Below are 12,226 nucleotides of genomic sequence, written 5' to 3' on the forward strand. Positions count from 1 at the left end.
GTTATAGGGTGCAACGAAGATTCCTAATAGCAAATTGCTCTGCGAAATGCAGTAGAAGATCCTTCGTATAATAGAGGAGGTTTTCTCGAATACGTACTGTGTATTCGAGTCGTATGATCTCCCAGGGTTCACCAGTGTATTCCAAGCGGAAGTGCTGGCGATGCTGGAAGATTATCGAAGGCTGGGGCATGATCCGATCCTCAACCATAAAATTGCCATTTGGACCGACAGCCTTATACTCGCCGCGAAATCCCACAGGCTGGTGGGACAGTGGAAAAACTAGCTGAACAGTTTGGGCGACACGCCCAAGGTCATCCTCTGATTCCGGTCCTGGCATCAAAACGGCGCACCACATTTGTGTTCCTCGTAGCTGTCACTGATGCCTACCTACCTACCATAACTGCAAATGCACGTTAGCTCATGAAAAAGAGTATCTTTCACCTTAATTTAAATACTCCTCTTGTGAATGTTGATGTTCATATAAAAATTCGGGTAAAAACTGAAAAATTACCCAAATATTCCTGTCAAGAAGTTGCTGACAAATCCTCATTAACATGACATACTTAATGTAACCTTGACGTAGTATCTTAGAATACTGCTCAAGGTAATCTTATGGTAATCGAAAATTTCAAACACTTGGGAGGAGCTTATTTGTTTTTTTAGTTCGTAAGATGTTAAAAAGATTTAAAAAATTTTTTTCTTTATTATTTCTATCATATTTGCAGTATTTTGGCACGCATTTGTTCGCTTCTTCATTTTAAGATCCTCTTTTTTCAATTTTTACTTTTCTTCGTGCAAATGCACTGGAGAAGGGAACAAATGGTTCCTGAGATACTGTATATGCACTAGAAAAATAAAGTTTAAGCACAACATAGAATAGATATCTATTAGTTTTTCTTTCAATGAATGGATAACAAAGATGCTCCACATTTAACAATAACAGTCCCCGTCCTTTAACCATCATACTGTATTGTTTTAAAAATATCAACGTTGTCCTTTTATAAATGTCCCGATTTCGGCATCTGCAAAAAATTTCAACGTCTACTAAACGGTAATGAAAAACTGTCATATGCGCCTGCATCTTACTAACAAATAGTTACTACTAATCAATTTCACTTTTAAATAACTTTAGATGCATGCTTTCACCTCCAGCCGCCATGCATGTGTGGGTACTATCCGAAGCGTAGTATTATTCAGTTGAATTTGTACACTGTACTTATGAATTTCGTTTTTCTTTTCTGTATTTTTTATTTGCAGTGCTGCTAAGTAATTGAGTCTTCACGGCTTTAAAAGGCTTCTTTCCTAAGATTCACAGCATATTTATCACATATTTCATTAGGACAACAAAAGCAAATCCGTAATATACTCTTCAGAATGTTCTTAGAAATATGCCAAATAAAACTATCTGAACCTAGATCAAAGTCGAAAATATTTTTTGTTATTTTACTAGATTTCTAGTTCAGAGATCCGGATAATTTGCTAAGAGTTTTCATATAGTGAAAAATATGAGAAAATTATTTAATATAAAAATTCTTCAAGTTTCAATTGCCTTTAAATATTATATATTCTATAATATCAATTTTTTGTAATTATTACTTACTATATAAATTATATTTTGTATGTGTAATTATTAATAAAAAAAATGGTAAATTTCTTGTGATAAAATCAGCGGTTTTTAAATATTAAGTTTCATTTTTTGCACCAGTATTATTTTGTTTAACTTCTAAGTGGCTTCTTGCCTTTCAACTCTCCATTGTTAGCTCCAATAGAATAGCATTGCCTTTGGATGTTTTGAGGCTGCATTTCTTTCAATCGTCACCCTTCAGCGAAAGCATATTTTCCATTTTCTTACTCCCTTGCAATGATTTTTATCAAGGAAGTTGTGCTATGTCTTTCTCTGCTTTTTGGCTAGCCTAACCATGTCGAAAGAGATTCAGACTTGCTTACAAAAGGCAAAACCAAGCCCCGAATTAAACATTTTTCATTTCTTCGCCTTCGTCCCTAATGCAGAAATTTCCAGTAGCAGTGGAAGATAGTCAAGTTGTGCTGTTGAAAGGAGCGGACGTACGCCGGGATCGCTCTTCACCTCTGCGAAACTTAATCTAGTTTCTATTACACTAAATAAGTTTTTGTAAATTGTCAATGCAAGGGGTTTATCTATGCCCTTTGCTCAAATTGGATAGGCCGCGATGAGGCCTTTCGATACTATAATATTTCACCTTACAAAATGGCCCGTACAATTGAAACATAAGGTTCTCATCAACTCAAAGCCAGCACACCAGGCATAACACTGCTACTAATTTTACTGCGATCAGTGGCCGCAACATAACCAATCTATGCATGTTGCAGTCGTACTGTGCACTTCATGACGCAGGAATTATGTGCCAATATAAGGGATATGGGAGAACTTGTTCTCGGTATATGTGCACTTGATTATCCGTAAACCGGGTATTTTTGCATTAAGTGAAAGCGCATATCCTGACATTAACCAGTACCACGTCCTTGGTTACCATTTAGTGGCCGCAACATAACCAATCTGTGCATGTTGCAGTCGTACTGTGCATTTCATGACGCAGGAATTATGTGCCAATATAAGGGATATGGGAGAACTTGTTCTCGGTATATGTGCACTTGATTACCCGTAAACCGGGTATTTTTGCATTAAGTGAAAGCGCATATCCTGACATTAACCAGTACCACGTCCTTGGTTACCATTTAGTGTCCCTCTCCCCTCTCCAAAGAGGGATTGCTATTTACGTTCATAATGATGTAACCTTCTCCATTGTCCCTAATCTAAATTCCGTTTATCCGGAGTTCACCTACGCCTGGATTAGAAATAATCTCTCGAAGGATATTATATTTCTCTGTTTCTTATATCGAAACCCTAATCCATCCGATGCTGTACGTTTCTTTGACGCATTGTCTTCTAACATTGATAATTTGATCCAAAAATGCCCCTTGTCTGAAGTGCATAATTTACAGTGGCTCAGATTTTTAGCTAGCACAAGCTTGGTGGGATGACATGTCAAGGCTTTTGTCTGTGTCTCATAACTTACGGCAATTAGTGAATTGCCCAACAAGAATCCCTGCTGCCCTTTTCATGTCGTCACACCCTGAGAAGTACACAATCTCCGTAGCAACGCCCTTAGGGAGTTTGGATCACTTCATTATTTTGACAAAATTTAGTACCGCCTCTCTACGCAAAAAGGCCCCTTATTCTACCAAGCGGTTAGTGTGGTATTACGCCAGAGCCGACTGTGTCGTATTTAATAAATATTTACGAGTGGTAAACTGGTCTGTGGTGCTGGCTGTGAAAAATGTGGACTTCTTATGCGACTGCGTGAATAATATAATTCAAAGTAGTATACCTTCATTCATTTAAAAAGCCCTAAACCTTCCACCTCGACTTGGTTTACAAGCGATTGCAAAATAGCTATTGATAGGAAAGAAGCGGACTACCGTGCATATAAAAACTGCCCATCGGGAGAAATGAGGCAAACCTATATATTCAAACGTAACATCTGCAAGTCTACTATTGGAAAAGCCAAATTCCAGCTTGATCGAATTATAAGACAGAAAATTTTCACTAGCCAAAAGGGACTTTGGTCCCTTGTAAAAACAGTGAAAAATAATTTCGCAAGTTCGTCTGTTCCACCTCTCATATATAATGATCTTATTTTCACTGAAGAAGGAGAATTGCTCATGTCCAGCTCATACTAAACCAATAGCATTAACTTCAATTCTGTCAAAAGTTTTTAGAAAACTTATCAACTCTAAATGAATGACCTATCTTGACTCAAACCATCTTATCAAGGACAAGCAACACAGATTCCGTTCTATGCGCTCGACCGTCGACTTGACGACACTTCTGGCGGAAAAAATGAAATCATTGCCTTCATAATCACGGCAAGGTCAAATTTGTTGCCCTTTATATTTCGATAGAGTATGGCACCCTGCTTACCTAAGTAAAACTTCGCACATTTGGTCTTGATGACAAGCTCGTCGAATGGATTGAGCTTCCTCAATTGCCGTTCCATTCGAGCTGTATTAGACGGCATTGAATCAAAACTTCATAGCGAAAATGTCGGGGTACCTCAAGGTACTCTTCTGTCACTTTCAATCCAATCCACAGCTTTGCTGATGACCCTTGACTTCGCGTATTCGTTTGATTCGCTGGCTGACTCTCGCCGTACTACATTCGTCGTATTACATATCGTCTACTATTGCTTGGGGCCAAGCAAATTGTGTTCAGTTCAATGCTTCTAAAACCCAATGCTGTCTCATTTCGAATAAATTATGTGCTCCCTCTTGTCGCTGGTGGGAATATTCTTGACTCACCCTCATTCAACATAATGGGTATTAATATCTCTAGTAAGCTCAGCTGGACCGACCACATCTTCGGCATTGTGAAAAGTGCGATAAAATCTTTGGGGTTGCAAAAAATATTTTTCACCATTCGTCCTAGCGGAGACCTACGAGACTCACATTAGGCCTAGACTCGAATACAACTCATTTGGGCGGGCAACACTGTCTGCTCGTGATAAAGTTCAACGTAGAGCTTTTAAACTGATCGGTGATGTGAGCATTACATCACAAATTGAGCCCCTTAAGCACAGATGAAATGTTGTATCTCTTTCTCTCACCTATCGTTATTATAAAGGTCACCGCTCCCAGGAAATATTAGGTCTTATCACTTAAATGAATCTCTCCCAAAAGCAACACCCGGGTAAGCATTCGCCTCCATTTCTATAGTTTAAGGGTCAGTGCTAGTCGCACCATGAAATACCACGAATCCTTCTGATCTCGAACTAAACAAATGTGGAACAGTCTACCATCTCCTGTCTTCCCGTCTGACTACACCATACAGATGTTTAGGCAAGGAGTTCATCGCCACTTCCTTCACGCTCAACTCCTTCCCCATTCCAATCCCTAACTTCCTCCTCGTCAAGACTGTGCTATAGCTTAATAGCATCAAGGGCAGTGGGACACTGGGAAGTCTATTCCTATCATGGCAACCTTATTGAAGGTATTGGTGATAAGATCGTCAAATGCCAACGAATGTTTTCTGTGGGTATTTCTTAGTGAGAAACTGGGTGAAGTCCCAAAGAAGACGAAGACGAAACCACAATTCGTCTAGAGCAGAGGCAACTGGTGAAATTTCACCTCACTTCTACCCTTAAGCAGCGTGTCCGAAGCGGTTCGCAGATGTTGAACATTCCTTTATGTACATTCATAAACACAACCTAAGTGCAAATTACCTATATCGAGTGTAAATCCGCTATAGTTCAGATTTAATCTTGGGCAGAGCGAAATTTTGGATAGAACTTCTATTCTTGATTTCTGTTAGTATTCCTCGTCTCAAGAATCCATGACATAATTCTCAGGATACGTCATGGAGTTTTTCGGATCACTCCATCCCGCTGCTTAATTCCTTGCGACTTTGTCCTTCATAGCACTTCTGACATCAGATGGTGCGACGCCAAAAGCCGGGCTTTGTTCAGTCGACAAGGTTAGCACCCTTGGGGCTATGTAGCTCCATGTCAAGTATCTTCGGCTGGATTTGGGTCCCCAAATTTTTGGAGATTTAAGCGGGTTCCAGTTCCAGTTTTCCGAAAGCACTCTTAACGGGGATGCATCATCTAGGGTTCACGGGTTAATGAAGATTAGTATATTCGTTATCACCAAAACCTTTGTGTTTAGCAATCATATTTCTATATCGGTGTTTGCATGGGAATTCGCTGATGTTCACTAAAGTATTTCTGAATAGGCACATTGCCATACAATTGGTCGCTCTTCCAAGTTGTAATGGCGTCCAGTGTATGTATGTTATTTGCTGCTTTCTGTCTCGCCCCAATATGAATGGGAGGTATGTTGAGGATGCTGAATTTTTATCGCTCCAGAAGTGTCTAAACAGTAGTCTGTGGATTTTTGTTAGTACAAGAGTTCTCTGAAACTACCAAAATTTGGCTGTTTTTTTATAGATGTTACATGCGACTTCTCCGTTATCGTGGCACCACGAAATTTTTGCCAATCCTAGTGCTGTGTCACCAGAATAATCTGCAGAACTTCTGACGTTGTTTCTGAAGTTGATGTTTCCCCAATAAGTCAAGATGCATTCCTAAATATTTGACAGTAGTAAAATGGGTAAGTATGTCTCCAATTCATTCCTTTATGGCACACAAGAGTTCAAAACAGCCTTCTCCTTCTATTGCCGTTTTTAGCTATCAAATTTTTTACAAGGCGGCATAAACATATGTGGCATTTAGTAGTGGTGTGGTAGTCAGTATTTCAAGTGGTAAAATTAAAGGTTTCTTTTTTTGGCTACAAAATAATTTATTAAGCAAATACCGTATTTTGCGGATGTGTTGCTCTCTACTGAAGAAGAAAGCAATTGATCCAGGAAATACGGAGAAAGAAGAAGTTGATTTCCGAAATACGCTAAGTCTTTAGTGAATTACTTTGTAGTCAAAAAAAGAGAACCCTTTGTCAACTTCATTATTGGAGAATTTGTCAGTCTTATAATCATACACAGTGCTGCAAGGCAAGCATGAAGGCAAACATCCATGACCAACCTAGGTTTCGAACCTATAGCACGACATCAACTACCTCAATCATCACACCATTAACCACTTTGACCAGTGAAGAGTCCTACTGAAGAAGGGCTGATTATTTCTAACTGGCTTATTGCATCATAAATGGTCCTGAGCAAGATAGTATGGGAAATTCCCTGGATTTGTACGAATGGGCTAAAAACGTGAATGCGCCAAAATCCGATGTCGCTTTTTCAATTTTTGTAGCAAAGTCATGGAGTTCTGCCTCCATGCACTTTGCCTTCTTGATCTGTCAAACCTTTACGGCTTTCAGGTGAAAGAAACCCAAACTAATCAGTCGAAAACTTTTTGCTTTCATGTAAGGGGGGTTTGAAAATTTCCTAGTATCATGTCTACGCTCCACCAGATGATTTAGACATAAGCGTGTGGTAACCATATATGATATATATTTATAAACTATACGCCCAGAAAAGCGATTCCCACTATTATTTGGTTTTTTTTATTAAATAATTGGCTTAAAATTGATCACGAAATAGCTAAATTTTAGTCAGTAGACTTTACTGGAAAATGTTAACATAAACCCATAGTTCTAATTTGGATTTGATCGGTTGAAAATTGGAGCCCTTAGATTTTCGCCCCATTGCCTTTGAGGAAAATGCGTTTTAAGTTTTGAATGTTAAAATTTTAAGGAAATTCACATTTTATCTTTAATCTTTAATCTATGATACATCCATACATCTTCGAAAGGAATATTCTTATGCCTCTCATTCTTCTTTTATCAAAAACGTGCTCTATGGGCTTCTCTAGCTTCTTCAGTGTTCAAACATCGCGTTAGTAACTCATCTTAGTTTAACCGATTTAGGATGATGTTTTACTGCCTTAGATACTATGTTTGGCATTGCTGGACCATGCTCGGAAATATTTTCATCTACTTTGGTTGTCTTTCATTCCAAGCATACCATGAGTTCCTTCCCTCGGGCTATAAATGATGTTGAGTCTTCCCGTTCTTAGAAATTCTGTAGTAAACCGTGGCTCAAATAGTTTTTTTTTTATATCTTGAATTGTTCCAATAATTTTTATAATATATAATATCTTCGTCTCCATTTCCGCAAAACGGTGTTCATTGTCTTTTTTAGTCGGCCAATCCTCAGAACCATAGGGAGCGACAGGACGGATGAAATTCCGATAAATTTTCGATTTAAGACGTTCGTTGACAGGTCGATCACGAAGAACATGAAGTTGTGGAACGCCACTTCATCCAGGTTGCGTTAATACATGAAGCAATTTCATAACGCAGTTCTCCATTCGCTCATAGCATTGACCCGAGATGTGTAGATGGCTCAGTTCTGGGCAGGTCACTACCGCTGACAGCGATTGTGTCTGTTTGATGAAGACCGGTCGTTCAAAACTCAGTTTTATTCAGATTCAATCTGAGACTGTGTTGCATGAGGCGATCATTACATTTTCGAACAAGTTGCTCGAGATCAGAAAACTCAACTTCATAAAACAGTGTATAGGGCGTTGGACGTTGGATGTTCCGTGTGACAATGTCCATAAAAAGCACAAAGAGGAGTGGTGAGAGGGGGCTTCCTTGATGAACACCAACAGAGAAATAAAGCGATTTTAATACATCCACCACACTACGAACTTTACTTTTCGGATCGTGGTAGAGCAATTGAACCAAGCGCACGAGTTCTTCTAGCACTTAGTATTGTTGTAGAGCATACCAGATATGTTCGTGTGGCACACGGTCAAATGCTTTCTCTAATCCAGAAATGTAGTGAGGGCGATGCTTCTCATGGTGTTTCTGTATGAGCAACTGCACAGGGTATATTGCGTCAGTAGTTGCGCGGTTTTTGACAAATCCGGCTTGATTCGCGGTTATTTGAACGATTTCGCGAATACGGTTGTCAAGAATGCGTTCAAATATCTTCATGGTATGGGGAAGTAACCGGATCGGGCGGTAATTTGAACATTCTACTGGACTACTATTCTTCTTCCATATTGGAATTGTGATACTTTCTTGCCAGTCAGATGGTGTTCTTTCTTTCTGAATAACTAGATTAGAGAATCCACTGAGTCACAGTGTTGGGTCCCAGCTTTTCGCTTTCCAGAGCGCAGATACGATGTCAGGTCCTGTTGTCATTAACACAACAGAAGTGTTCGATATCATGTGTGCGTTCGTTTCGGCTTTTGGCGAGTCGATACAGATCTCCCTCCCCATTCCGAGTGTCCAGTTTATCCTAAAGATTTTTGTAATGGTCCGCTCGGGTGACAGCGATTGCTTTTTTTACTTCTCGGTTCGCATTCTTATAAATTTGCCAAATTAATCATCATCAACGGCACAACAACCGGTATCCCGTCTAGGTCTGCCTTAGTAAGGAACTCCACACACCCTGGTTGTCCACCAATTCGATATCCCTAAAAGCTGTCTGGCGTCCTGACCTACGTCATCGCTCCATCTCAGGCAGGGTCTGCCTCATCTTCTTTTCCTATCATAGATGGAACTTTCCATAGTAAAATGCCACAAACGGGTTGTTTTCACGCTTTGGAGCTTAATTCTCGCAACTGATTGCCTTCCGAAGGCCCTTGGAATTACATGCTTTTCCGAATGAAGGCTGAGAGATATTTCTCATTCAAACTGGGGTTGCCTCCTTGTCGGGAAGAAAAGTGGCTTTAGCTATTGTTGGTTTACGCTGTATCTCTTTCTTTTGTGTGCTATACATTGTGTTTTGTATTAATCTGGGGATTGCAGTCGATTTTAACAACTTATTTCTAAAATATTATTTATAACGTTTAGGTTGGAATATTTCTGTATTTTATAAAATTTATCTAATAAGGCATTCACTGGTGGGTTCCAATTAACGGTTGATGGTGAGTCTTTCTTCGGTTTCCTGGGTTCCCTCCAATTGCATAATACTTAGTTTATGTTAAACTAACTCAAGAAATTTTACACAGTCTAACCATAAATGCTGTCAGTTCTTTGAAACGCCTTAACTCATGAGTAGAATGTCGAATGTAAAATGTTTTTTTTCTATTTTTCGAAAAAGGAAGAAAATATAATTCTAATGAGAGCTGCATGTATGCCGCATCTATTACTGAAAAAAGCCGTAAACAATCGGGCCATTGAGTGAGACATCTACGCACAGTTTCTAACCGTATTTTTGCGATTTTTCCGACGATACCTCGTTAAGCGACTCAAGAGTTGGATGGCCTATTCGGCATGCAATTTTCTCAAAAAAATCCCATAATTCGTAGTACAGCAGGTTCAGGCTTCCGGATGTCTAGTCTTCACCACCGATAAATGCTGGAAGATTGTCTGTGGGGTATTGTTGACAACTTTTCGACTTATGCACCGGCGCAAAATTTTGTTGGAAGATCCAGTGTTCACCAGCAAAGAGAATATCACTAAGGGACTTGATTATTGGTTTGCAAACAGTTTCTTCATAAATTTTAGCGGTGGTTTTGTCTCCACGATAGCAGATATAGATAGAAGTGACACCTTTCCAGGTTACTCATCACCGAACCGTCACGGACTTGGGAGGACAGGATTCACAGATCTTTTTTATTTTGCTAGTCCAAACCTCTTCTTTCGTTGGGTAACCTCTACCCAGCGGTTTCCTCAGATTACAGGCAAGCCCTAATCTTCCCTGTAATGTCTGCCGCATTGGGATGTTGAAAGGCAACTTATGCGTGGCCAACGCAATGGCTTTATATTGGAAGGAGATGCAACACAGATGTCACAAGGACAGACTTCACATGGTCAATGCATAAGTCATATATGTTTCCAAGCGCATGGTTGATGCCACACGGCTTTTGTCCGACCGAGTAGGTCAAGTCCTGTATCTTACAGGATTAAAGTTTCTTGAAGGTCACTTTTTGGCCTCGCGAGGAGGTAGTGTTTTGTCAAATTAGCCGATCGCAATTTCCTCATCATGGCGCCAACTTTCCGAGTGCGAATTCTGAGTATGACGTTTCGGAAGTTACTGAAGCCGTCAACAACATACAATACTTGACCTGTATGTACCGATGCGGGAGATGTAACATCACAAGTTGTTTGAACTGAAGTTTTCATGAGAGCGTGGAAAAACATAATCTCTTTTACTTTGTCGATATTTTTTTTTAAAATTGTCAGTTCGAATATATTAAAACATTCCGACTTTATTCATATGATTGCTTACAGCACGGAGGTGACACCATCATCAACAATGTCCAAGAATTATATTTGAAGACCCTTTTCAACTCTCCTTTCATCACTTTGGTTTGGTCAGAAGATGCGAAGGAAGGGTAGGGGACCCATGGGATGCGTCTTGTTAGCAGCTGAGCTAACTCTAGGCAGCCTGTTTTTCTGAGTTCCTTAGCCCTCTTTTTAAAGAAAGTTCTGCATTCATATTCCCATTAGGCATCACATCTAACGGATTTAGGTCGGGTACAGGTAAATAATTGAGAGTATTCATTATTACTTGAGAGTTCCTTCCAATGTCTAATCGGGACAGCATATCATTGAATTTTTTTAATTTATTTCGGATATTCTGGAATATATTCTAATAATTTATAAAATAAATTTTTCGTAGAGGCACGTTCTGAATCTTCCTCCTGGCATCAGTTTATACGCAGTTTATTATAAAAGGACTAAATTTATCTGTGAATCCAAGTTATTTCGACTAACATATTGTTGGGGTTGCTTTAACATCTAGAACGGGTCTTGGTAGTTTTCTTAAGTACTTAAGTAGCGATAGTAGAGTGATATATTTCGTAATTTATTTTAAAAATGTTATTACTTATGCAGATGATATCATCTTTCCTATTGACGTAGGCCAAGTAGTCCCCCTGATTGCTACAACCTTCCCATGCTTTGCCTTGTAGAATATACTCGAAACCCTACACTATCCTCTATCAGACACCATCCGTTTAGCCTGCAGCTTTTAATGTTTCCTTTTTCATTTTTTTTAATATAGCCCAGATTTATGATGGATTACATCCTGCCGACTTTTCGCATTTCTACCCTCACGCATATGTATTTTACCAAACTGTCCCGTAATCTCTTTAAAAGGGAAAGCTTTCCGTTACAAACAAATATGACGACAACGTATGGTACAACGAGAAAAAGTCAGAATATTAAAATTTCAGAGAAGAACAGAAAAGATGTAACCGTAGAGCCGAAAAACAAAAACCCAGAAAAAAGTAAATAATGTATATTCCAATTTATCATTCATAATAACACGATAAATAGATGATTCTGCTTTGCCGACGCTCCCAAGTCAACGGAGAGGGCAGGACAGAAATGTGGGCATAATGTTAAAATGAAGAATGACTGCTGGTGTCGTCAGCGGATGGGACTCTGAGGAGATAGGACAAACCTAAATGGAAGGTTCTTTGCAACCAAACTTCCCGTACTTCTATTAGTTATTTAATATTGCAACGCGACGTTCAGCGCTCATCCCCACATTTGATTTATTCGATTTTTTCGAAAATAATGTATGATAAAGACATCGGTCTTTTGACGGAAATAGATACTTTTACTTTATGATAAATATTGGTCCTGGTTTTTCCAGGCATCTTATAATATTTTCTCTCTGAATGAAATTCGTAGCTACTAGATGTAGATCAATATCTTTAAGGTATTTTTAGATGAAAAATAGTACGGAAAATACATTTTTTCATGAATATGACCG

At 39.1% G+C, this 12,226-nt stretch overlaps 2 protein-coding genes across 12 annotated transcripts in view; one reads left to right on the top strand and one right to left on the bottom strand.

The window, feature by feature from the left end:
• LOC119646653 (chondroitin sulfate N-acetylgalactosaminyltransferase 1) overlaps window positions 1–12,226 on the bottom strand; it is a 345,789-nt gene that overhangs the window by 110,480 nt on the left and 223,083 nt on the right. The gene's annotated exons all lie outside the window — the stretch shown is intronic.
• The window catches only part of LOC119646654 (synaptobrevin), a 102,736-nt gene that overhangs the window by 71,494 nt on the left and 19,016 nt on the right, over window positions 1–12,226 (top strand). For 8 of the 10 annotated variants that reach the window (XM_038047176.1, XM_038047181.1, XM_038047179.1 and 5 more), the window contains exon 4: window positions 11,510–12,220. The exons of 1 other annotated variant lie outside the window; for it this stretch is intronic. In XM_038047176.1, the coding sequence (XP_037903104.1) occupies window positions 11,510–11,592 (83 nt within the window). In that variant the 3' untranslated portion in view covers window positions 11,593–12,220. Of the gene's footprint in view, window positions 1–1,257; window positions 1,636–11,509; window positions 12,221–12,226 lie in introns of those variants that run through there. One more of the 10 variants, XM_038047186.1, reaches the window with a different exon arrangement.

This window comes from Hermetia illucens, chromosome 1 (assembly GCF_905115235.1).
Source record: "Hermetia illucens chromosome 1, iHerIll2.2.curated.20191125, whole genome shotgun sequence".
Taxonomy (NCBI): domain Eukaryota; kingdom Metazoa; phylum Arthropoda; class Insecta; order Diptera; family Stratiomyidae; genus Hermetia; species Hermetia illucens.